The sequence below is a fragment of the Protopterus annectens genome, chromosome 2.part1 (assembly GCF_019279795.1).
Source record: "Protopterus annectens isolate FY-2018-M chromosome 2.part1, PAN1.0, whole genome shotgun sequence".
Lineage (NCBI taxonomy): Eukaryota > Metazoa > Chordata > Ceratodontiformes > Protopteridae > Protopterus > Protopterus annectens.
In genome coordinates this window covers 1487437782-1487463641 of record NC_056729.1, presented here as the reverse complement: position 1 = coordinate 1487463641, position 25860 = coordinate 1487437782, and the positions used below count along the sequence as shown (strand labels likewise).

General features: G+C 40.5%; 1 protein-coding gene across 1 annotated transcript in view; it reads right to left on the bottom strand.

The window, feature by feature from the left end:
- Positions 1 to 25860, bottom strand: part of CEP104 (centrosomal protein 104) — a 2320447-nt gene that overhangs the window by 2059107 nt on the left and 235480 nt on the right. Inside the window, 1 exon segment of the mRNA XM_044062948.1 lies at positions 13384 to 13446. Coding sequence (XP_043918883.1) covers positions 13384 to 13446 — 63 coding nt within the window.

Here is a 25860-nt window from a genome sequence, read left to right as displayed (position 1 = left end):
CCTCTTCTCTCTAGAGCATATCTCCATCTCTCCAGGGTTTCCTCCACCTGTTCCCTACTCTCACTACAGATCACAATGTCAACTGCAAACATCATAGTCCACTGGGACTCCTGTCTGATCTCGTCTGTCAACCTGTCCATCACCATTGCAAATAAGAAAGGGCTCAGAGCTGATCCTTGATTTAACCCCACCTCCACCTTAAACGCATCCGTCACTCCCACCGCAGACCTCACCGCTGTCACACTACCCTCGTACATATCCTGTACCACTCTTACATACTTTTCTGACACTCCTGACTTCCTCATACAATACCACAACTCCTCTCTAGGCACCCAGTCATATACTTTCTCTAAGTCTACAAAAACACAATGCAACTCCTTCTGACATTCTCTGTACTTCTCCATCAACACTCTCAGAGCAAAGATCGCATCTGTAGTGCTCTTTCCTGGCATGAAACCCATACTACTGATCACTAATCATCACGTCCCTTCTTAACCTTGCTTCCACTACTCTTTCCCATAACTTCATGCTGTGACTGATCAATTTAATCCCTCTGTAGTTACTACAGCTCTGGACATCACCCTTATTCTTAAAAATCGGTACCAAACCACTTTTTCTCCATTCCTCAGGCATCCTCTCACTTTCCAAGATTTCATTAAACAATCTGGTTAAAAACTCCACTGCCATTTCACCTAAACAACTCCATGCTTCCACAGGTATGTCATCTGGGCCAACAGCCTTTCCATTCTTCATTCTCTTCATAGCTATCCTTACTTCCTCCTTGCTAATCCACTGCACTTCATGATTCACTATCCCTACATAATCCAACCTTCTCTCCCTTTCATTCTCTTCATTCATCAACCCCTCAAAGTACTCTTTCCATCTCCTCAACACACTTTCCTCGCTTGTGAGTATATTTTCCCTCGTACTTTATAACATTTACCTGCTACACATCTTTCCTAGCTCGGTCCCCCTGTCTAGCCAATCGGTACAGGTCCTTTTCTCCCTCCTTAGTGTCCAACCTTTCATACAACTCTTCATATGCCTTATCCTTTGCCTTCGCCACCTCTCTCTTTGCCATGCACCTCATCTCCTTATACTCCTGTCTACTTTCTTCATCTCTCTGATAATCCCACTTATTCTTTGCCAACCTCTTTCTCTGTATACTCTCCTGTACTTCCTCATTCCACCACCTTGTCTCCTTGTCGTCCTTCCTCTGTCCAGATGTGATACCAAGCACCTTTCTAGCCATCTCCCTTACTAGCTCTGCTGTAGTTACCCAGCTGTTTGGTAACTCTTCACTGCCACCCAGTGCCTGCCTTAACTCATCCCTGAACTCCACCTCACAATTACCCTTTTTCAATTTCCACCATTTGATCCTTGGTGCTGCCCTCACACTCCTCCTCCTCCTCTTCTTGATCTCCAATGTCATCCTACAAACCACCATCCTATGCTGCCTAACTACACTTTCTCCGGTCACCACTTTACAGTCTCCAATCTCCTTCAAACTGGCCCTCCTACATAAGATATAATCCACCTGTGTGCATCTTCCTCCACTCTTGTATGTCACCCTATGTTCCTTCCTCTTGTTACAATACATATTCACCACAGCCATGTCCATCCTTGTCGCAAAATCCACTACCATCTGACCTTCTACATTCCTTTAACACCATACCTACCCATCACTTGTACACAAATTGACATTTATTTGGTACTTTTCTGTTATTGGGCAACAGTTCTAGGTAGCGCGTTGTGAGAATTCTACATAAAAAGTGCAACAAACATTTCATCTTCAGAATATCTACAACTTGGCTTTCACAGTGTAATATTTCATGCTTAACAAAGTGCAGAAAAATCTCAATACATGTGTACTGGAGGAGGGGAATAAAACAGGTGAATAACTGCCACTTTTTGAGTGGTGATGCTTTCTTTATTCCTTACCCAAACTGTAAGAGAAGAATGATGGAAAGTCATAAAAATGAAGTCTGGGAACTAGTGGCCTTACTTTGTAATTACCGCTTGATAATGAAATGTTACCTTAATACAAAAAAATTGACAAGAGCTTGCTGGCAGCTGAAAGCAGAAGCAATCCCTTCTGTTGCCCGATAAAGGAAAAGTTATTCAGCTACTGTCATGTCATCTTCTTCTGGAACATTGTCATAGGTCTCCAACCCCCGAATTCCAGCCTGAATTTCTTGTGACTCTATTTCCTGTAGAACCACTGGCCCCAATCTGTCATGCCTAGCAATAGAGCTCTCCTTAAATGAGCACTGCTTGTCCCAGTAGCCTGCTCATAGTGCACTGGCAACACAGCTGTCAGTGATTTTATCCCATGAATTCTTCACTCAAGTCACAACCTCTTGTAGGCTAGGCTTCACAAAGTTTCCATGCTGATTTCTCTCCATTCTATTTTCAATGTAGTCACTGAGTTCCAGGCGCAAATGGTCCTTGAATGGCTTGTTTATTGCAATATCAAGAGTCTGGAGATAGGCAGTCATTCCTGCAGGAACCATTATTTGATCTATTCTTCTCTGTGAAAGGAATTTCTTCATGTCTTTAGCGTGGTGAGTGCTGGCTGAATCCCAGACTAGCAGACATCTTTCACCACTTCGCAAAACAAGTGGCAGCATTACATCGACCCACTTCCTTATAACTGCTTGTGTGCACCAAGCCTTTTCGGTTTCAAGAATGTAAATGCCTGAAATATGTTCAATCTTATCTTTCTTGCCCTTTCTAATGATTAGTGGTGAGGTTTTCTTTCCATCTAGACAAATTGCCAAAATACAGGTAACGTGCTCTTTCGTAACCAGTGGAGGGAATGTAGCATGATGAGATACTCCTCTGACCAATTGTTGTTTGAGATCCTTGGCCCATAAACACTGCAGTTTCATCCATAGCAATCATGCTGGAGAGTTGGTATTTAGAAAAGTCGGTGCCATCAACAAAGGACTTGAATGCAAGTGCACGTTTAATAACTTCAGTATCTTCCAGCTTTAACAGTGTTGTTGATCTTCTTAGAGACAGTTCATATCGCTGAAGGAAGCCATACAGCCAATGTTATGATGCTTTGAATTCTTCTGGGGATATTGCTAACTGTGATGCCATTGCAAGGGCAAATCTTTGAATATCAGCTCTGCGCACATATGATGTCTTCCAGCTCAGGAAATAATGGTTATCGACCTGAACCACACTTGCACTTCTTAGCATTTCCTTCGTTGGCCTGTTGACTGAGGTTATTGTACGCTGCATGCCATTTTCGGACCATTTGGAGATCTAACATCTTCTCTTTGCATAAAGCCATCAGATTCTTTCCCCGGGAGTCCTCCATGATTCCTTTCTTCTACTCGATGGCATAGCTCTTTCTTTTGCACTCATTTTGTCTGGAGGGGGGGGGTTAACTGAAGACTTATGAGACAGGAGTGACAGCACAAAATGGCAATGGTTAACAAGACACCACAGCCATTCATTATCAGGTGGCACATTTTACATTCGTTGTCTGTACCTTGACCAATCAAAGTACACTTGCCAGTGTTTATGGGCCAAGGATCTCAACTGTCAAGTGGGAGTGAGGATTAGGGTTACAGTAAGACTTGTGGAGGACTCCCACGGAAAGAATCGTATGACTTTCTGCAAAGAGAAGTTGGGTATCCGAATGGTCTGAAAATGGCGAGCAGAGTACGATAACTTCTGTCAACAGGTGTCAATAATATTATTTTATAATTCAGCACATCCGTCGTGTGTTGTTGACGATCTTAACTGGGGCTTATTTTTGGGGTGGGCTTATATCATGACCACCCTAGAAAACCATGCTAGGCCTTATTCTCTGGTTAGGTTTTATTTACAGAGAAATATGGTATCTATCTATATATGTACACACACACACACACACACACACACACACACACACACACACACACACACACACACACACACACACACACACACACTCACTCCCCTGGTATGTAATCATCCTCCTGTAAGTTTTTGCATTCAAGTAATCCAAACCACCCATCAGGTCAAGCAGGTCTTTGCCACCATATCAAGCAATGGAAATTTCAAACTTCTCTCTTGAGCACTGGGCACCCACAAACACTTGTCCTGCAACTAAAGAGACTAAACACTAATGTATGTGCTTAACTTCCAAGTGTCTAGACAGTAAAATACATTACCTGCATTAACTTAAACAAATGTTAATGAGTGCATTAGTACATTCTGCTGTATAGTTCCTTAATAAAACCACTGTACTGATGAGTCCATCACCAGCAAGAAACAGCTGTATTATGCTCTCCAGTTAGTGTCCCCCCCCACCAAAAAAAAAAAGTCTATTTTCTTTTGAGAAATACTCAACTCTATAAAATAGCATTTCATTTCCTCTCCTGTTTCATCTGTAACTAACCCCAGCTCTAATTTTATATCCATTTAAGAATGCCAGGGTAAAATTAGATAATGTCTGCACTTCCCTTGATTTTACAGTATAAAGTAGCATACCTTTTCTTAAGGTTCACTGAGTAGTTTCTATTCCTCTTGCACTTCACAGTGATTGTCTGCAGAGTTCATTTAACCAATGGCTATCTTTCTCCTTCCCTGAAGTCTTTACTCCTCCCTCCTCCAGCTCTTGTTCTGTATTGGATAGCCTGAGGTAATTTAAACCCAGGGTGCCATTTTGTTTTTTTCTTTCAAATCCCACAGCAGCTGTTTGTCTCCCCTGGTGTGTAATCATCCTCCTGTAAATATTTGCATTCAAGGTATGCTGTACATTGTGGTTTAATACACAATTATTTAGTACAATAGCTTATACTAACTGTTTCTGTTATTTTTTAACACTGCAGGATGCCTTAAGATAACTCTGCTTAATGAACTGCTGTCACATATGCACCTAGATATGTTCTGTTTTTCTTGTTTACTGTTATAGAGCCAGAAGGGCTACTTCACATGTTGCATTTAACTGCTCTGTCTAACTGCATCGACTAGTGTTAAAACATATTGAAAGTGTATCTTGTTTAATTTAGTAGAGAACTACTTTATATATTATTTACATTTTATTTTTGTACGTTGCCATAAGAAAATATTTTATGTTATCAGGTGCTGAAGCAGGAATAACCATTACCTGATGTTTTTGTTATTGACTATTGCTAAACCAAGTCCAATCTGACTGGTCATACAGTATGTGCTGCCTTAACCTAATGCTCTCTTACAATTTTCTTCTATTTTTCTTTCAGTAATTCAAACCACCCATCAGGTCAAGCAGGTCTCTGCGCCTATCAAGCAGCGGAAATTTCAAACTTCTCTCTTGAGCACTGGGCACCCACAAACACTTGTCCTGCAACTAAATAGACTAAACACTAATGTAGTTGCTTAACTTCCAAGTGTCTAGACAGTAAAATACCTTACCTGCATTAACTTAAACGAATGTTAGTGAGTGTATTAGCACATTCAGCTGTATAGTTCCTTAACCAAACCACTGTACTGATGAGTACATCACCAGGAAGAAACAGCTGTATAATGCTCTCCAGTTAGTGTCCACCCCCCAAAAAAACGAAAGTCGATTTTCCTTTGAGAAATATTCAAATCTATAAAATAGCATTTCATTTCCTCTCCTGTTTCATCTGTAACTAACCCCAGCTTTAATTTATATCATTTTAAAAATGTCAGAAAATTATACTCTGTGCCCATAACAGAGTCTATAACTTCGTGCAAACATACAGTTTAAAATACAGTTAAAAATTCAGTTAAAAAATCAGTTTAACATATAAACATTTAAGCTAACACTACATACTTACCAAAGCCTAAAGAAACACTTGGAGTCAGTGTTAGTCCGCTCTGCTCCTCTCCCTGCCCCCAATTCCCACCCACCCCACAACTTCTACCTTTATTCTAACCCCTAATCACCTGACCAGTAGTCCAACCCCTAATTCCCTAACAACTAGCCCAACACACTCATCCTGCCTCCCCCAACCCTCCAATCAAATTACATCCCACGCTGATCCCACTGCCAACAACACATTTCCAGACAACACACTTCCACCCTCACACACAACCAACCAGGAATCCTTGTTGTACTACTCATTCAAAGTAGTATCATGTTGCCCACACTCGCATCCCTATCACTAACCTTCCTAACTTACTTGCAAACAGACCTACCACTGCACAACTACTCCTATCACACTACCCACACTAGCTCACCATCTCAAACCCACTCACACTTCTACATCTGCCCCACAATCATAAATCTTACAATTACATATTACTCACTAACAAAAATGACACCATCTCACCACACTAAGAAAAACAAACATAGACCAAGCTCACAAACAATTAATATTAAAAAAACACATACTGACACTCCTACAAACTCTGCTAACCTTTGGTGACATTCACCCAAATCCAGGTCCCCTCTCAGCCAGACAAACATCTGTCCTGCTGATCCTAAATCTCAACATAAGAAGTATTACCAACAAGCTAACAGACCTACATGCATTCATAGCTCACTACAACCCTGATGTACTTACCATTACAGAGACCTGGCTTAAAACCAGTATCCAAGATAAAGACTTTCTCCCCCCAGGGTATAATACACTTAGATCTGATAGAACAAACAGGAAAGGAGGAGGAGCAGCCATTATCTTTAAAAACACCCTTAACCTCCAGCTCCTGCACACCACACCACCCACTTTTCAAAATGTTGAAGTCTTATTTCCTGTCCTATCCATAAGAAAGACCAAGAAGATCAATATATGCTGCTACATACCTCCAGGCAACAACTCACTCATAATAGAAGACATCCTACACTAGACAAAGGACGATCTACCTCAGGAAACAATCCTACTAGGAGACCTTAACACTGACTGGGCAGCCTGTAACTCCAGCAGACCCTTTACACATATTAATCTATATGGGTTTTCTCAATTAATTGAAGAACCAGCTAGAATAGATAAGAAAACAAAGAAAGAATCCATACTGGGCGGTACACTAACCAACTATCCCAAACAAAACTATACAGTAGGCTGTCTCCCTGAAGACCTAAGTGATCATCTCCCCACCTTCCTACTCCACAAACACTCCAATCACCCCAAACCAGTAGTCTACAAACTTGTATGAGATGACCGTAACCTTACCCCATAATACCTAAATACTGTCCTACGCCACTGCAACTGGGAACCACTATGGACACTTGGGTTAGACCAGGTAGTAGACTACTTCAATACTACCTTCTCTAACATCCTTAACAGTCTAGCTCCCAGCAGAAAGATCAGAGTTAAAACCAACTACGCATCCTGGCTAAATAGGGACACCAGAGCTTTACTAAAAGCCAGAGATAAAGCCTGGAAAATCTGGAAAACTGACAAAACCCACAACTCCAGGCAATACTACCAACAGCTTAGAAACTAGGCCAAGGCTGAACCCAAAATTGTATTATTTATTTTTTTACAAACAAACAAAACAATTTTCTTAGCGCCCAAAGGAAATATTCAAATAATCCACAAAAATTCTGGCATGCCATTAACTCCCTACTAAAGCCAGGCAAAACCACTATCCAGTACCCAGCTCTACTAACAATACCCTAGACATAGCTTCTCAATTTAATAACCATTTTACTAAATCCATCTTAGCCCTGTCCAGTCAAATGACCAAAAACAGTCTACCTCAATCACAACCCAACCTATCCCACATCACCCGCTCTTTTAGCCTATCACCAGTGTCCACCTCAACTATCAAAAAACTCCTCCTAAAACTAAAGCCAACCACAGTGGCAGCTGATAACATACCTGCTGCATACCTAAAAATGGCTAGTGACTCCCCATCATATCCTATCGCAATCCTAATCAACTGCTCCATTCTAGAATCCTACATACCCAAACTCTGGAAAGTATCTCACATCATTCCTTGCCATAAAGGAGGTAACTCCTATGAATTCTCCAACTACCGACCTATTGCCATCCTTTGCCCCCTATCCAAAATTCTTGAGAAATGCATCCACTTGCAAGTGATGACATTTCTTAACACACACAATCTACTATCTACTACACAACACGGTTTCCATCCACATCACAGCACTACCACAGCCCTTCTATCCTTTACTAATAATATAAACCTTCACAGGAATGATAACAAATATGTATCAACCACTTTCCTAGACCTCTCAAAAGCATTTGATATGGTCTCCCACTCCATTCTACTAGCCTCACTAACATCATTATCCTTCACATCCTCTACTATAGCCTGGTTCAGAAGCTACCTATCTGACAGGCAACAAAGAGTCCAGTGGAAAGGAACTCTGTCTACACAACTTCCAACCACCATAATGGTCCCACAGGGCTCTATACTGGGCCCACTATTGTTCTCTATTTTCACAAATAACATCAATAGCTCTACATAACATGCCACACTCATACAATATGCGGATGATTCAACCCTGATCTGCTCTGCCTCATCTCCCACCACCCCTACATACACTCACTCAAGATACCTTTAACTCAGTCTAAAAATGAATATCAGGTATTCAACTAATTCTAAATCCCAAAAAGACAAAACTGCTACTATTTACCCCTAATAGATAAAAATTTTATTTATTTATTTTATTTATTGCAGTTGGTTTACCAGGATAGTCCATTGGGCCATAAAGAACCCGTTTTCAATGGAGTCCTGGGGAGAAAAGCTCCAAAACAGGCAAAAATATACATGAAACAGTAGCAATATAGGTACAGCAGGTAGTAATGATAGTTATACAAATGAGAAAGGCAAATATTTAAAATAAAATAGTCCAAATACAACAATTAATACAGATTGATAAGGATATACAACAATACTACAGCAAATAAAGCAATTACACAATTCGAGAGGAATCATTCACACTGTGGAAAGGCACAACGTCACACTAAAGGATGTTGCATAGTTGGGGAAGTAAACTAAAAGCTTGTCTAGTCCATTCTATACAATTATATAGAAAGAGTAGAGTAGAAGCAGGAAGAAGCAGGGGAGGTGAGAAGACAGGATTAGTTATGTAGGGTGGGAGCAAGAGCATTCCCACTGTGATGTTAGATGTGAGTGAAGAGATTTTTTGAAGGTAGAGTGGTTAATGGTGGTACGAATGGATGGTGGTAGGGAGTTCCAGTGTCGAGCTAGGCTGAAGGATAGAAGGTTTTTGCCTGGGGGATGTGTAGGTTTATGCACTTCTAGTAGGTTTTGATTGTTTGACCTTAATACTCTATTGGGTTGGTGCATTTTAAAGGCTGATGAAAGGGCTGGACAGAGGGAGGGGTTGAGAATAAGCTTATGGGCTAGAGTTAGTTGGGTGTAGGTTAGTTGATTTGGAAGTTCTAGCCATTGATGTTTCTGGAGGGAGGAACAATGATGGGTGGAGGATTTATGGCTAGTGGCGAATTTTGCGATTTTGTTATAGCAGCAGGAAAGCTGTTTTTTTAAAGAGGACTGAAGATTAGTTAGGAGTGGTGCACCATAGAGAAGGGAGGGGATAAGGAAGGAAGTAGAGAGAGTGATTTTAGTGGCAGGAGTGAGGTAGGGATTCTGTCTGTAAAGCATGCCTAGTTTTTGATGGGTTTTGATATTTAGTTGTAGGTGGGAGTTAAATTTAAGTTGGTTGTCAATTTGGACCCCAAGTAACTTAGTCTGTGACACTATTTCTAGAGGTGAGTTGTTTTGACTAGTGATTGAGAATGTATTCATATCAAAAGGAGTAACTTTAGAAGGAGTAAATATCATTAGTTTGGTCTTGGAAGCATTAAGAGCTAGATGGTTACTTAGCATCCATTGCTCAGTGGTAGAGAAGGCATCTTGAGTTAGTTTTTGAAGTTTAGCAATAGAAGTGGCAGAACAGATGATTGTTGAATCATCTGCGTATTGGATGATGTTTGAGAGTGGGATAGATTTGTGGAAATTGTTTATAAATATATTAAAGAGAAGGGACCCAGTATGGAGCCTTGTGGAACTCCTGTAGGAGTCCTAAGAAATGAAGAGGTGGCTTTCTTCCATTTTACTGCTTGGTTTCTGTTAGATAGGTAGCTAGAGAACCAGTTCAAGGAGGAGGGAGATAGATTAAGTTCAGAGAGCTTAGCTAAAAGCAGGCTATGTGATATAGTATCAAAGGCTTTAGAGAGGTCAAGTAGGGTAGAAACAAATTGGCCAGAATCTCGAGCTTTATTTACAATTTCAAGGAAGGAGAGGAGGGCTGTCATGGTGCTATGGTTTGGTCTGAATCCATGTTGTGTGGGAGTTATAAGGTGATTATCTAGGAGATATGGAAGGAGTTGAAGTTGGACACATTTTTCTAGGATCTTAGAGATAGGTGACAGGAGAGCTATGGGGCGGAAATTTGTTATATTGTTATTGTTACCACCTTTGTGTAGAGGTATGATAAAGGCCTGTTTCCAGATTTGAGGTACTGTAGATTCTTGTATGGAACGGTTTATTAAGATGCTAATGGGGTAGGCAAGATATTCTGCAGCTATACTAAGAAAGTAAGAAGGGATATTATCAGGAGCGTTGGTACATGGCTTCAATTTCCGAAGGAGTTTCTTTATAGTAGATGTAGGTATGGGTTTTAATGAGAATAGGGGGGGAGTCAGGAGAGGGGGAATTAGGGGTGGTAGAGATGAGGAAGAAGTTTGTGTAGAGGAGGAGGTAGAGGATTTAGTAGATGGGGAATGGGGAGTAGTAGTAGTCAGAGATAGAGTGTGAGTGGGGTGGGAAGGGAGTATTGGCTAGTGTGGTGGTGTTGGAGAATGAAGAAGTCAATTTGGAAATAGAGTCAATAAAAAAGGAGTTAAATTGAGTGGCCAAAACTAATTCAGGAGCATTTGAGTCTGGGGAGGGAGTATCTGGTTTACTAGGGTGTAGGAGACTAGAGATGCCTTTCCAGAATTTCTGAGGGTTGTTTTTATTATGGTTTTGGAGTGTAGAGAAGTAGTTTTGTCGATCTGAAGTGATGAGTTTTTTTACTTTATTTCGAAGCATTTTATAGTCATTGAGGAGCAGTGGTGTCTTGTTTTTCTGGTAGCGTGCCCAGACTTTATCTCTATGTCTCATGATAGCAAGAAAGCCAGGGTGCTGATTTCATTTTTATTCTCTTTGTCCTTAAGGGAGCCTGGGAGTCTAATAATTTTAAAAATATTGAGTTAAAGTGGGAGACTGCAATGTCTAGTGGTAGTGTTTTTAAACAATTCCAATTAATTGCCTGTAAAGAGTTCGTTAAGGTTGTTGGGTTGAAGTTTTTTTGGTCACGAATAGTAATATAGTTATGGGTTCGTTGTAAGATTGAGGGAAGTCGGTGGGTGAAGATGGGTATGTGGTCACTAAGGGGATCGGGAAGAGTGCCACTGTTGGAGAAATAGTGAGGATGGGAGACAAGGATCCAATCCAGTATACTTCCATTGGAGAGATTTTTAGTAGGGCGAGTTATGGAACTGATTAGTTGAGAGAAATTGTAGAGGTTGATGTTAACGGAGTTTGTTGGAGACTGAATGCTGGCCCAGTTAATGTTCACGTCTCCTAGGATTATGGTTTCGTTATTAATGTTACTGGAGAGCCAGGAAAGGATGTGTTCAAGTGTAGAAATATTATCCCCAGGGGGAAAAAAAACTCTCCTTTACCATAACATCTAAGGAAGGCACCAACATCTCCCCTTCTAACCACACCAAACTTCTGGGCATTGAAATAGACAATAATCTCCACTTTGATGTTCACATCTCATATACCATAAAACTAGCACACAAAAAGCTAGGCTCCCTATACAGGCACAAGTCCTTTCTCTCACAAAAAGCAGGAGTCACTCTTGCACAAGGCCGCCTCCTCTCAACTCTATTATACGCAGCACCAGTCTTTACCCAAATCAGACAATGTGACCTAGACAAACCAGAATCATACTACAATAAAATAGCAAAGCTTGCTACTAACTCAACCTATAGAACCCATCACTGTACTGCAGTAAAAGAACTAAAATGGCTTGAGCTACCACAGCTACTTAACTATCACCAGCTGGGCACAGCCTACAATATTCTCAAATATCCTGAAAAAAACCCCCTCATTATCCAACCTACTTACTGTCTATACTGCAAATCGGTACCTATGATCTAGTGAACAATCTCTCCTCTTCATCACCAAGGCTAACAATAATGCAGGGAAAGTGCTCTACTCCCACACCGTTGCCAGAAATTGGAACTCTCTTCCCCTATCCGTGTCCACTGCCCCCTCCACATCCATATTCAAAAACTCCCTCAAATCGCATCTTCTTAGTACCTGGTTATGCCCTTGTATCACATAACCCTACCCACACTGCTATTAACTCCCCAAACTGCTCTCTGATCACATGCTGGATTTATGATCCCCTGTAGGCTTGGTGATCTGAAAGGGTACTTTTAACTGTAGAATCTTACTTGATATATTTTCTTCTCTTACCAATGTATAACTGACATTGTCCTTTTACCTATGTTCTATATCTTCTTTTACCTGGAGTGTTTTATTAATTTCTTGTTGTATTACTATGCTCAGCATACATGATGTAACCTGTTTTGTGTAGTATGCTGGATGTACTGTAACTGACATTCTTTTACCTATGTTCTATATCTTCTTTTATCCGGAGTGTTTAATTTCTTGATATATTACTATGCTCAGCATACATGATGTAACCTGCTTTGTGTATTATGCTGGATGTACTGTATTTGTATAACTTGATGCCGGATCTTTTCTCCCCAGGCCTCTGCTGAAAATGGATCTGGTCCAGTCGGAATTTCCCAGTTAAGAAATGTAAAATAAATATATATATATATATATATATATATATATATATATATATACACACACACACATATATGTATACATAAAATATACACTGTGTGTATATATGTGTGTGTGTGTGTATATATATATTTATATATACACACACACACACATTCATATATATATATATATATATATATATATATATATATATATATATATATACATACACACACACACATTCACATAAATATATATACACACACATAGAGAGAGCTCTACATATGCAAATATCTATATATATAAAAAACAGATACATATGTATATAAACACATACATTTATTAACTTGTATGTTTAATCCTGCTGGAAGATGGTTCAAAATGAACATAAATCTATTCACAAACTACAAGTAGCAAGACAGACTTCCCTCGAACCTTGATCTATTCCACAGTGGAATAAGTGACAAGAGTTTTGCTAGTCCCACTATGAAGGATGATCCATAAAAAGAGTGAAATGGAGCTGATCCTTGAGAAGGCAAATGACAGCCCTTACACATGGACAAGAAAGTAAAAAACAACCTCAGCAGCAGGACCCATAAAGATTTAATGTTAATGAAAAACCCAAAGAAACAGAGAATTTTTCATACTTACAAAGTTGTTGACTTCATTGTAGTCTACAGGATCACCGAGAACATTAACAGCAACAATTGCCACCTAAACAGAAATTGCACAGTATCAGTAATAATGTCAGGAGTTTCTGTCTCTAAAAGGTCTAGCGTTTAGGATAATGGCATTAAGAACTAAGGCAGCAAAGAGTAAAATCAAAATAATATTAACATGTTTTTTGCAGTTTTTCAACTCTTAAATATGAGTCAGTCCTGTCAACTGCAGAGATGGACAGCAGGTGTCTACTAAAAATTAGATATTCTGATATAGCCTTTGATTACTTTTAATGGTGACCTGCAAAAAGACAATGCAATCAAAAAATGCATCCACAGCTAGGTGATAATAAATTAACTCCTAGTCAAACAAGTCTTCACTCTGAGCAACATAATTACTAAATACAAATATTTAATTTAACTGCAATATCTCCACCGTGAAGAAGAAATGAAGACGCCAGCTCCAGTGGTATTAAGTTAGACCATAAGCAAGCAACCTTTTTCTTCAAACTATCTAAACCTCTTAAAACCAATAAATTGCAATTCAAAGAGTTCAACTGTGGGAACTGGCAAAGAGCAATGGCTGCAAGACTTGGTAGACAAACTTCCTATGTATACTTAAATAAACAAGTTCTCAAATTCTATGATAAAGTAAAAAAATAACATAATAAACACCGCAGACATGTAAAACTACAAGAAGATAGTCAAATCAAACTGTTTACTTAACAGAGGTACATTTAAGGTTTCATTCTGAGTGTTTCTTAACAGCTATACCACTGCTCAAACCAGGTCTTTAATAGTTAATGTTTCATGATTAACTCTTCTAACAAAAATAAAATAATAATGTTTATAGAGAGTCTTGATGGTAAAATACATGCATTTTTAGAGATGCTATGCTTAAGATATTCATCATCTTCTTTCGGCTGTTCCCATTAGGGGTCGCCACAGCAGATCACCTGTTTCCATTTCTTCCTGTCCTCTGCATCTTGCTCTGTCACACCAACCACCTGCATGTCCTCTCTCACCACATCCATAAACCTTATCTTAGGCCTTCCTCTTTTCCTGTTACCTGGTAGCTTCATCCTTAGCATCTTTGTCCCAATATACTCAGCATCCCTCCTCAGCACATGTCCAAATCAATGTAATCTTGCCTCTCTGGCTTTGTCTCCAAACCTTCCAACCTGGGCTGACCCACTAATATACTTATTCCTAATCCTGTCCACCCTCATCACACCCAGTGCAAATCTTAACATCTTCAATTCTGCCACATCCAGCTCAAACTCCTGCCTTTTTGTCAATGCCACTGTCTCCAACCCACATAACATAGCTGGTCTCACTACCTTCTTGTAGACCTTCCCTTTCACTCTTACAGGTACTCGTCTGTCACAAATCACTCCTGACACTCTTCTCCACCAACTCCATCCTGCCTGTACTCTCTTTTTCACCTCTCTTCCACACACATCATTACTCTGAACTACTGACCCCAAGTATTTAAACTCGTTCACCTTCACCACCTCTACTCCTTGCATCCTCACCTTTCCTCTATCCTCCCTCTCATTCACACACATATATTCTGTCTTAGTCCTGCTGACCTTCATTCCTCTTCTCTCTAGAGCATATCTCCATCTCTCTAGGGTCTCCTCCACCTGTTCCCTACTCTCACTACAGATCACAATGTCATCTGCAAACATCATAGTCCACTGGGACTCCTGTCTGATCTCGTCTGTCAACCTGTCCATCACCATTGCAAATAAGAAAGGGCTCAGAGCTGATCCTTGATGTAACCCCACCTCCACCTTAAACGCATCCGTCACTCCCACCGCAGACCTCACCGCTGTCACACTACCCTCGTACATATCCTGTACTACCCTTACATACTTTTCTGACACTCCAGACTTCCTCATACAATACCACAACTCCTCTCTAGGCACCCGGTCATATGCTTTCTCTAAGTCTGCAAAAACACAATGCTACTCCTTCCGACATTCTCTGTACTTCTCCATCAACACTCTCAGAGCAAAGATCGCATCTGTAGTGCTCTTTCCTGGCATGAAACCATACTGCTGATCACTAATCATCACGTCCCTTCTTAACCTTGCTTCCACTACTCTTTCCCATAACTTCATGCTGTGACTGATCAATTTTATCCCTCTGTAGTTACTACAGCTCTGCACATCACCCTTATTCCTAAAAATCGGTACCAAAACACTTTTTCTCCATTCCTCAGGCATCCTCTCACTTTCCAAGATATCATTAAACAATTTGGTTAAAAACTCCACTGCCATTGCATCTAAACAACTCCATGCTTCCACAGGTATGTCATCTGGGCCAACAGCCTTTCCATTCTTCATTCTCTTCATAGCTATCCTTACTTCCTCCTTGCTAATCCATTGTACTTCATGATTCACTATCCCTACATCATCCAACCTTCTCTCCATCTCATTCTCTTCATTCATCAACCCCTCAAAGTACTCTTTCCATCTCCTCAACACACTCTCTTCGCTTGTGAGTATGTTTCCCTCATTATCCTTTATCACCTTTACCTGCTGCACATCTTTCCTAGCTCAGTCCCCCTGTCTAGCCAATCGGTACAGGTCCTTTTCTCCCTCCTTAGTGTCCAACCTTTCATACAACTCTTCATATGCCTTATCATTAGCCTTCGCCACCTCTCTCTTTGCCATGCACCTCATCTCCTTATACTCCTGTCTACTTTCTTCATCTCTCTGACAATTCCACTTATTCTTTGCCAACCTCTTTCTCTGTACACTCTCCTGTACTTCCTCATTCCACCACCATGTCTCCTTGTCATCCTTCCTCTGTCCAGATGTGATACCAAGCACCTTTCTAGCCATCTCCCTTACTAGCTCTGCTGTAGTTACCCAGCTATTTGGTAACTCTTCACTGCCACCCAGTGCCTGCCTTAACTCATCCCTGAACTCCACCTCACAATTACCCTTTTTCAATTTCCACCACTTGATCCTTGGTGCTGCCCTGACACTCCTCCTCCTCTTCTTGATTATGGGTTATTAATTCTTTATATTTAGTTTAAGTTATTATTGATCACATGACTGGAAAGACACCTTTATTGGTGGACTAGGGGCCAATCAGGAATCGTTGGGATGTACTTAAAATCCTTAGTGTTAAATTGTACTCTGATGAAGTCCTTACTGTGGTTTGGGATGAAAGCATTCAATACTTGGTTGTTTTTGTTAATTAAAAAGTGGATTTTACCAACAAGGCTCTCTGTATACATTATTATTTTATTTTTTGGTTGAGTTTGTGCTTCATTTTGCACCCTGCATTTGGTTTTTAACTCTTAAGAACAAGAACCAGTATTCTTATTTTAACACAGCACTAACTGTAACAGAAACATTTCCAAGAAAGTGTAAGTTAACATTTCAAAATCGGTTTTCCAATACATTGGTACCTGGCTGAGGAAAGTACAGTTGCATAAAATGCTACCATAACACTTGATGGCCTTCTCTTCATTGTTTCAGTATTCATAACCTAAATCTCCTTCCAAGAATAGTCCAATGTCTGGCCAGTATACCAAAGCCTTTATTGCTTGTAGGTGTTGTACGTCACACGTATGCTTCCCATGCAAGGCATAGGGCATGAAGGTGATGTACAGATGCACTCACTGAGAACTGAAAAAGCCCCTGGAGGAACTGAATGACCTTAGGGAGAAGGAAAAACATGTGCATTCAGAAGGAGAAAAACAAGAAGAGCCCCACGACCAGAAAGGAATGAAAGAACAGGCTAGAGCAGAGGGGCCAGCATTGAGGGAGCGAAAACTGCAACAGTGAATAAAAGGACATCTGCTGTGAAGATTTTACATAACTGTACTATATCCATCCATATCACTGTTGCAGTATTCATAACTTAATGGGAAGTACAAACACGTAAGAGGAAGCCTGGGATTAGGACAGCATAGAAAAGCCCTCCAGAAACCCATGCAGCAGCGTAGTCCTGGGAAAGCCAGCTTGGGCCCTGGAAATAGCACCCAACTTGTAATGTATAGTTAAAGTACAAACAGAGGAACAAGTAGTAGCCAAGCATGGAACTGTTATCCAGGCCCTTGAAAAAAGCACCAGGAGAGGCAATAGCTCTGACAGAATGAGCCTTTGATGATGAAAGACATTTACCATTGAAAGAATAACAAAAGGAAATGGCCTTAGAAATCCAGGGAGAGATGGTTTGCTTAGAAACAGCTAAACCCAAGGACCTGGGATGAAAGGAAACAAAAAAGTTGATCAGATTTGCATAAAACTTTAGTTTTATCCAAATAATATCCAACCTGTCTATGCAAATCCAAGGTGTGAAGAGTATTCTCACTGTCAGACTGCAGATAAGGAAAAAAGGAAGACAGATGAACAGACCGATTAAGGGGCAACTCAATGACCACCTTGGCCATAACAGAAGGGTTAATATGAAAAGACACCCTGCCTCTGTGGAAAATTAAGAGAACAGCCATGACAGCCTGAAGTTCAAACACTCACTGGCTGAAGTGAGAGTGAAAAAAAGAAAAGTCTTCCTAGTACAATGTTGTAAGGAAGCTAAAGAAGCAGGGTCAAAAGGAGACTCAGTCAAAATTTCAAGTAAAAAACTAAGGTCCCATAACAGCAAAATTTGCTTCCTGGGAGGCCTAATATGAAGGACGTCTTTCAAAAATTGCTTGACCTCAAATTTAGAGGCCAGAGGCAGAGTCAAGGCCAGACTAGCAGAAACTGCTCACAGGTGAGCTTTACCTGGAGAATATGCTAACCCAGAATGGAGCAGATTAAACAAGTAAAAGAGAACCAGAGGAACCTCCACAGATAAGGGATCCTAATGGTGACAGAGGCAACAGACAGAAAATATTTTCCAATGGACATGTATGATTTCCTGATAGCAGGTTTCCTGGCATCCTGCAGGATCCAAAGTATGCCCTCAGAATAAAGGTGCCTAAAAAAGATCAAAACCTTATCACCCACAGCATCAGTTGAAGAGTGGATAAGTGAGTATGGATAACAGAACCGTTGTTTTGTGTGAAAAGATCCACACAGTGAGGTAACTTGTGGTGATTGCCCCTGGCCGAGTGAGAAAGAAGGGGGAACCAATGCTGTTTGGGCCAAAAGGGAGTCACTAGCAAGATTCCAGGAGAGTCCTGCCCGATTTTATGCAACACTTGTGGTAAAAGAGGAAGGAGAGCGGAGGGAAGGCATATAGAAATATCCCCTACCAAGGAAAAGACAGGGCATCCATTTTCCAAGCCAGAGGACTTGGGACTTTGGAACATAACAGAGGAAGCTTTTCAGAGAGGAGGCAAAAAGATCTGCCTGAGGAATACACCACCAATGGATCTGTGAATCATCCATCAGTAAGTTTGTGTGCTGAACTTGCTCAAAGAGTCTGCCAATAGATTGTGCTCTGAGGGAATGTAAACTGCTTGAAGAATCATTTGACACTAGACAGCTAGATTCCAGACCTAAAGAACTAGTCTGCAAAAAAGAAAGGACCTTGTACCCCCCTTGCTTACTGACATACTACATCACTGTGGTGTTGTCTGTGAAAATGTACATGGGCCCCGAATGAAAGAGGGAATGTAAAGCTTGAAGACCTAGAAGGAAAGCTCTCATCTCCTTTATACTGATGTCATCTGATCTCTGATGAAGGGGACAGAGACCCTGAACTTGGAGACAGATGAGGGAGGCCCCCATCCCCTATCTGAGGCATCTGTAAAAAGGTCTTGAGTCAGGACTGGAGCTTGGAAAGAAAGCCCCGGGTTGAGGGAAAATAGAGGTATCCGCCACTGAAGCTCAAGCTCGAGACAGAGAAGGAAAGGTATTGAGAAGTTCAGGGGTTGGCAATGCTAGACCCACACTGAAATGAGGTATCACTGATGCTTTTTTACGTGGAGTCTGGACAGAGGAAGCATGGGAATGGTGGATTCCATGAATCTGGGGCTCCTGAGAAATTCCCTGGTCATGACTGAAGCCAGGGGAAGAAAAAAACTGGAAAAAGGCAGAGAGAGACAGGGCCTTGGGGGCAGGCAGAAATGCCAGCATGGGGATGGTCCGAAGCCTACAACAGAGGAAAATATGATCCTGAGAAGGCATTAGAGTTGATTTCTGGAAGTTTATGGTGAACCCCAAACTGTACAACAGGAAAATAGTAAACTGGAGATCCTAAAACAGAGTGCCGGGGAAGAAGCCTGAATGAGCAGATCATCCAGACAGGGAAAGATCTGTACTTCTCTCATCCTGTAAAAGGCAATGACATAAGCAAGGCATTTGGTGAATACCCTTGGGGGCAGTAGGGAGGCCAAATGGCAAAGCAGATTACTGAAAATGCAAGGAAGAAAAACAGAAACATAAAAATTTCCTGCAAAGGGGATGGCTGGGGATATGAAAGTAGGTATCCCTGAAAGCCAGAGAGACCAGAAAGGCCTGGGGTAGAATAAAGGGAAATAGAATCTAAAGAAACAACATTCAAAAGGAAGGAATCTTGAGAAAGGTGTTGAGCAGGTAAAGATCCAAAATTGGTGTCTAAGTGCCCTCCTTTCTGTGAACCAAAGCCATTCTTGAATAAAAAACACCCTACCTGGGCAGGAGGCACAGCTTGACTGATGCCCCAGACCAAAAGAGAATGAGGCATCTCTGAGAAAGGAGGAAGTTATTCCTGAGGAGGTTGAGGGATGCCCAAAAAGGGAGGAAGGGTTTTCCAATTCATGAAATATCCCTGGCAGATAATGGACAGAATCCAAGAGTCTGTTGTGATCTTTAACCAATTTGGAAAAGACAAGGGAAAGATGGAAGGATAAGGTAACCCGGCCAATGAAAGTGGTAAACAAACTGTCAAATGAAACCCAGTTTATCCTCAAAAGTAAGCTTCTGGGTGATAGGGGTTTGAGTAGATTTAGTAGAAGGCACACGTCTAGAAACGTTTTTTCCCTTAGGCAGAGGGCAAGACTTCATATGAACAAAATCAGATTTGGAAGAATAATTCATCTGAAACTTAGGAACAGGAGAAACAAAAATATGATCCAACTCTTGCAAGGCTTTACCCTTATGCTGGACAGAATTTAAAAGTTCAGCAAACAGCAGTACCAAAAAATTTGTATTATCTGGAGGAGCATCCAACAGTTCGGCCTTAATGTCAGCAGGCAAAGCCAGGAGTAACACCTGAGAATGGAACCAAAGGCAGCAGCCCTGGAGAAGGCATCAGCTGTATCTCATAGACTGGCAAGCAATAACTGGGGAAGGAATATGAAAAAAAGTAAGCCAGGAGCTCTTCTCCAGAATCCAGATGTTCATCAGAAGAATCTGGTTCTTTGGGTCTTTTAAGAGGAGTGGAAGAATAGGGAGGGGCAGGCACAGACACCCCTTGAGGAGGCTTTAAAGCCATTAAAGCATTAAACAATCCTGGAGTAAAATCTTGGAATTCATGTTTGGGATCCTTAAATACAGGGGAAATATGCTTGGTTTTCTGTTTCTTTTTCTGCAGGATGTCCGAACGAAACACCCTCAGAGGGTCAGACCTCTGGTGACACTCAGTAAGCATAGTAGGGATCGCTCCCTAAGAAAGACCTGCAGAATCCTCTTCAGTCCCTCAGATATAATCAGCCAATGTTCCCCCCTCTACATCAGTAGAAGATGTACATAAAGCCTGCAAGGCCGAGCGAGAAGTCAGATCCAGGCCAGCCTCCAACATTTTCATGGTAGAGGAATCTAAGGCAACCACTGGATGATTCTCTGGGCTTTCACTAGCCTCAAGAGAGAAGTTTTGGGGAGGCAGGATAGCAGCTGTATCAGACCCAATTTTTTTGGCCTTTTTCTTATCAGACATCTGACTGTCGAGATGGGAAGATTCCATTACAGTGCCTTGAGCCAACAGTCTTCAAAGTGTATAGATAAAGAGGAGAGACTACTACGTAGAGTCTTGAGGACAAAAGGCTGGCAGATAGAACACTGTGTATGGTCATGGGAAGCACAATACAGAAAAGACATTGGTTGTGACAGTCTTTATGGGGAATCTGCCTCCCACACTGAAATTTTCCCTTTCTGGATGACATGAACCCAAAAAGCACTAAATAAAAAAGAAAGATACGTAGAAAAAACAACAGAGCACTTATCTGAAACATGGCTTGGTAACTGAAAAAGCAGAAGTGTGTTCAAACTGATGTTCAAAGAAGGGGTTTAGACTAGCAGCAAAGAAGTTCTGAAGGCGTGCGTCTGTATGTCACTATTATACCTTACACCTTGTGTGGGGATCGTAAGTGTAACATATTTATTTATTTGACATTTGTTGATTGGGTTAGTCTGACTGTGCAAATATCCCTTTTTCAGGAGAGACTCGAGAAGTAAGGCTCCAAAAGAAAAAAACAAAAATAAAGGTAAATAACATGGTAAAAAAATATTCCAAAGAGAAGAGGGTATCAAAACTAAACATACAAAGTACAAAATACAAAAACATATGGCATCTATAAGTAATAAAGGCTTTGGTATACTTGCCAGAATGTTGGGGTGTCCTTGGCAGGATATCTCTTAGGTTATGAATGTTGCAACAGTGACATGGAATTACATCTACTTGATACAAAGATAAATACTTTTCCTATACTAATTAAATGCTAAAAAAAAGTAAAAATGTAAATCGTTTCTAAGTGCAATAATGACCTTCAGTGTGAGCATGACAGGGAAATAACAGATCTTCCAGGTGTGAGGAATACCTCCATCTATGACGATAGGCCTTTATAACACCCCTGGGAGGTCTGCTATTCTCCTGCTATAGCCATCCTATTAGGCACTGTTGGTTATATAAAACGTATGCAATAAACACTGTTTTATGTTTTATTTGTTGTATAATGAAAATTTATTTTAAATGAATGACTGTCGTGAACGTCTTTACTTACTGAAGCCGTCGACTGCAGCTCTGTGTTAGTGCCTAGTAGAAATAAATGCAAAGCAGCTTTTTAGTGCTGAAACCAAAAAGTCTGATTAGCTGCTGATTTAGTGCCTTGTAAAAAACAAAGTCTGGTTAGTGAACATAAACTTTGCAGACTATTAATCTTCCAGCACTACTGAAGTAACTTGTCTATATAAAAGACTACATGTACAATACTGTACAGTTTGCAGGGATTACTGTCTTCAAGTTTGCTCTTCGTACAGCATGAAAAATGTTCTCCATAAAGCAGATCTAACAAGAAATCAGATCTGATCTTACATATATACATTCTTAAGAAGGCAGTCTTTTGGGAACTCTCAAAGTCATTACTTTGGCATTTTTTGATGTCATGCAGTCTGTTAATAAGCTCCTTTGTGTTCTGCTTCAAGATGAATTAGGTTAACAGTCTAGGAAGTCTGTTGATTCTTGCACCTGGGTCCTTATCTCTTTCCCTTGAAGCTTGTTACACACAAATGAATGCCTCTTTTAGGAGTTATCCTTATCAGCCTTTTTCTTGAGCTGTACCAGAACCGAACATTCATGATACACTACAGATGAATGCCTTTTATTTATTTGATTTTTAGCTGAGAACAGTTTAACCCTTTAATATATGTATGCTAGCAAACAGAAGTAAATGCATCTAACTGACTATATTATTCCTACATATATTACAGGAACAGAGATGTATATGCATCTAAGTAGCAAACAGAAGTAATGTATATGCATTTATAAATCTCTAAATATATATCTAACATATAAAATTATAAATAAAATCATTTTGAATCACAGTCTGTTTTATGTATTCCTTGTCTGCTTCTTCACTCACCTGTAAACAAAAAGGATAAAAACAGTACAAGATGGATGCAAGAGACAATTTATTAATTCAGTCAAAGGATGGCACACTCAGTCAGAGCAACATGTACCTTATGCTGCATTCAGATGCCAAAGTTTCTGGTACAATATACAGTCTCCATCTATGATTAGATCCAACAGCATTCTGGATCAGAATGAAAAGGGAATTAAGTTTTCCAATTTCTCCATGTTATTAGAACCTTGGACATAGTACATTTGCAGATCAACAGTGTGGGAACACAGTTGTGACACTGGAGTTTCAAGAAGTGCAGCCATCTGAAGAAAAAAATCTTTAATTCCCTTCAGTTTGATTCACACGTCTGGAAGTTATGAGGGCAGCAGAATTCTGACACTAGTAGCCTTGCTATTATGGAGCTATTTCTTTGGTACTTCAAAGTATTCCAGAAATTTGACACCATGATAAAATCATGTATGAGTTGCGGCTTAGTTAAATTTCATTAAGATGTGATCTACCAAACAATGAATATAAAAGTTAGCTACCCTAAGGAAGATTTACATGGTAGTAGCCAGAGTAATAGACAAACTGCTCAAGCAAAATGTTGGTGGTCATAATACACCATACATTGTGCTATAAAGGATATTAGGAGTAAAGCAAGAGAGGATTCTGTACTGGGACGGTTCCTATTTAATGCCAATACAAATGGCAATAGGAACATGGCAGAAGGCAAGTTACATCTCTGTGCAGACCACAATATAAATCTAAAACATGGCTAATATACAAGATGCTTACAAGAGTTAGAACTGAATTCAGAAAACTGGAATAATGCTTAAAAGTAACACACATGAAAAGCAAAAATCATAGGTAGATAACATAACTTGGTGCAACTAGCACAAAAAACCTGGAAAGAGACTGAGATCATCCCACAGATGACCTTACATTAAACAACAAAAGTGAAAAGACAACATGAATTACTGAGGAAACAACTACAACCACAGCAAAACATACTGTGAGAAGAACTTAGAAGACATTTTTATCTTAGTCTATAAACAGATTAGGGTAATAAATGGATGAGCAAGTCCACCATCAACAGTGGGAAGAAGGCTGAAAGGTATTAGGCAGCACAACATGAAACTTTCCCACTGTACTAACCTCCTCCACTTTTACCCACACTGCTCTTCAAAGTTGTGCCTTCCTTCTCACTTACCATAATCCAAGTGATGTGAGAACAATCATTCAGGAATCCATGGACATCTATGTTGATCCAGTGATGTTTTCCTAAAACTGGTTAGTTTTGGATGACTTCAGCATCTGGGATGATGATGACTCCATGGCTCTCTTCTGATACCTACTGGCTTGGACATACTCTGGACTTGGTGTTCCCATCTGGCGTATCTGCCTAAACTGATGATGGAAACCAGTCTCGTGGTCTCATCATCACCTTGCTCAATTTACAGTTTCTTTACCACAATTACAACTCCCTGATCTTGAGCTGGCAGAATGTAGAAATTGCCTGGTATAACTGTAGGTCATTTTGCTCTTGCCTTTCAGCAGTTGCTTTTGTTGTCTAATGTAATTGTTCCAATAATCTGCTTCCAGTTAATAATACAGATATATGTTCTGAATTTGCTTAATCCACCCTGTGTATGCCCTGCTGTCCTTTAATCATGTGAACCATGATTTTATATGAAACTTCATGCTTTGAGGAGACAAGAATGAAGACTTGAGCATAAATGGAGTCACAGCAGTGGCTGCTTTGATCTTAAACTCAGCAATGATGAACATTATTCTGCTTATGAAACACAGATGTCTCATAAAAAATGCAGTGTTCCTGTCTAGAAAGATCACTACCACAATGGATCAGCTGTGCCCTCTTTCAGGGCATACACAAGTTGAGCAATCCAGCCTGGAATACCACTCATACAGCTCCCTTTTCTGAAGAAAGCAAATTAGCTGCTCAGTTTTCTGCAGTTACGCTGGAATGATTGCAGGCAATTCCTTCCATCACATTAAACCCAAGGAGCACTTTCAGTACCTCAGTCAACACTTCCCAAATCTGCCAAGTCCTGGATTCCTTATGGACAAAAACAGCAGGACTCTGTGGTGTGGAAGCCTCAAGTGCAGCCACAGCAAAAATGGAATCTGACATGGGAATCTCTATCCAACAGGTCTAGTCTTTGGAAGGCCACATGATCCTGTCCATGCTCCTTAGGACAGGTACCATAATGTTGCAGTGAGGCTTTAGAAAGCATCATGTAGTAAGTTTTGCAAAGCGGTCAAAGAGTAAGTTGACTATTCCCTCTCTTCCTAGTCATTTTACGTTATTCCCCAAGCATGAAATCATCTGGGGTCAATGATGGGGAAATCAGTGCCCTCATTTTCCTCTGTATATCTGGTGTGGGAGACTTCTAGGGTAAGTCCAAGTGCCTCCTCTTACATTTATGCTTCCTAACAAGCCCTAGAAATAACTGGTCTGAGGCTGATGCAGAAGCTTGCACTGGTCTAAGCACATGGGACTGATGTGTAAAAGGCTTCTGGCCCCAGTGTCCTGTTGACTGAAAAAGTGAAAAGCTACAGGACTAGGCAAAGACATGTTTCTTGGTAAGGCTGATATTGCCATAGGAACAGGTGCTGAGGGTAGTATCAGCATAACACTTCACACACTGCAATGGTAGTGTTGACAGTATCTCAGCTGAAGCCACTATCAATAACTGCAGAGTCAGTGTCAAAGAAGTT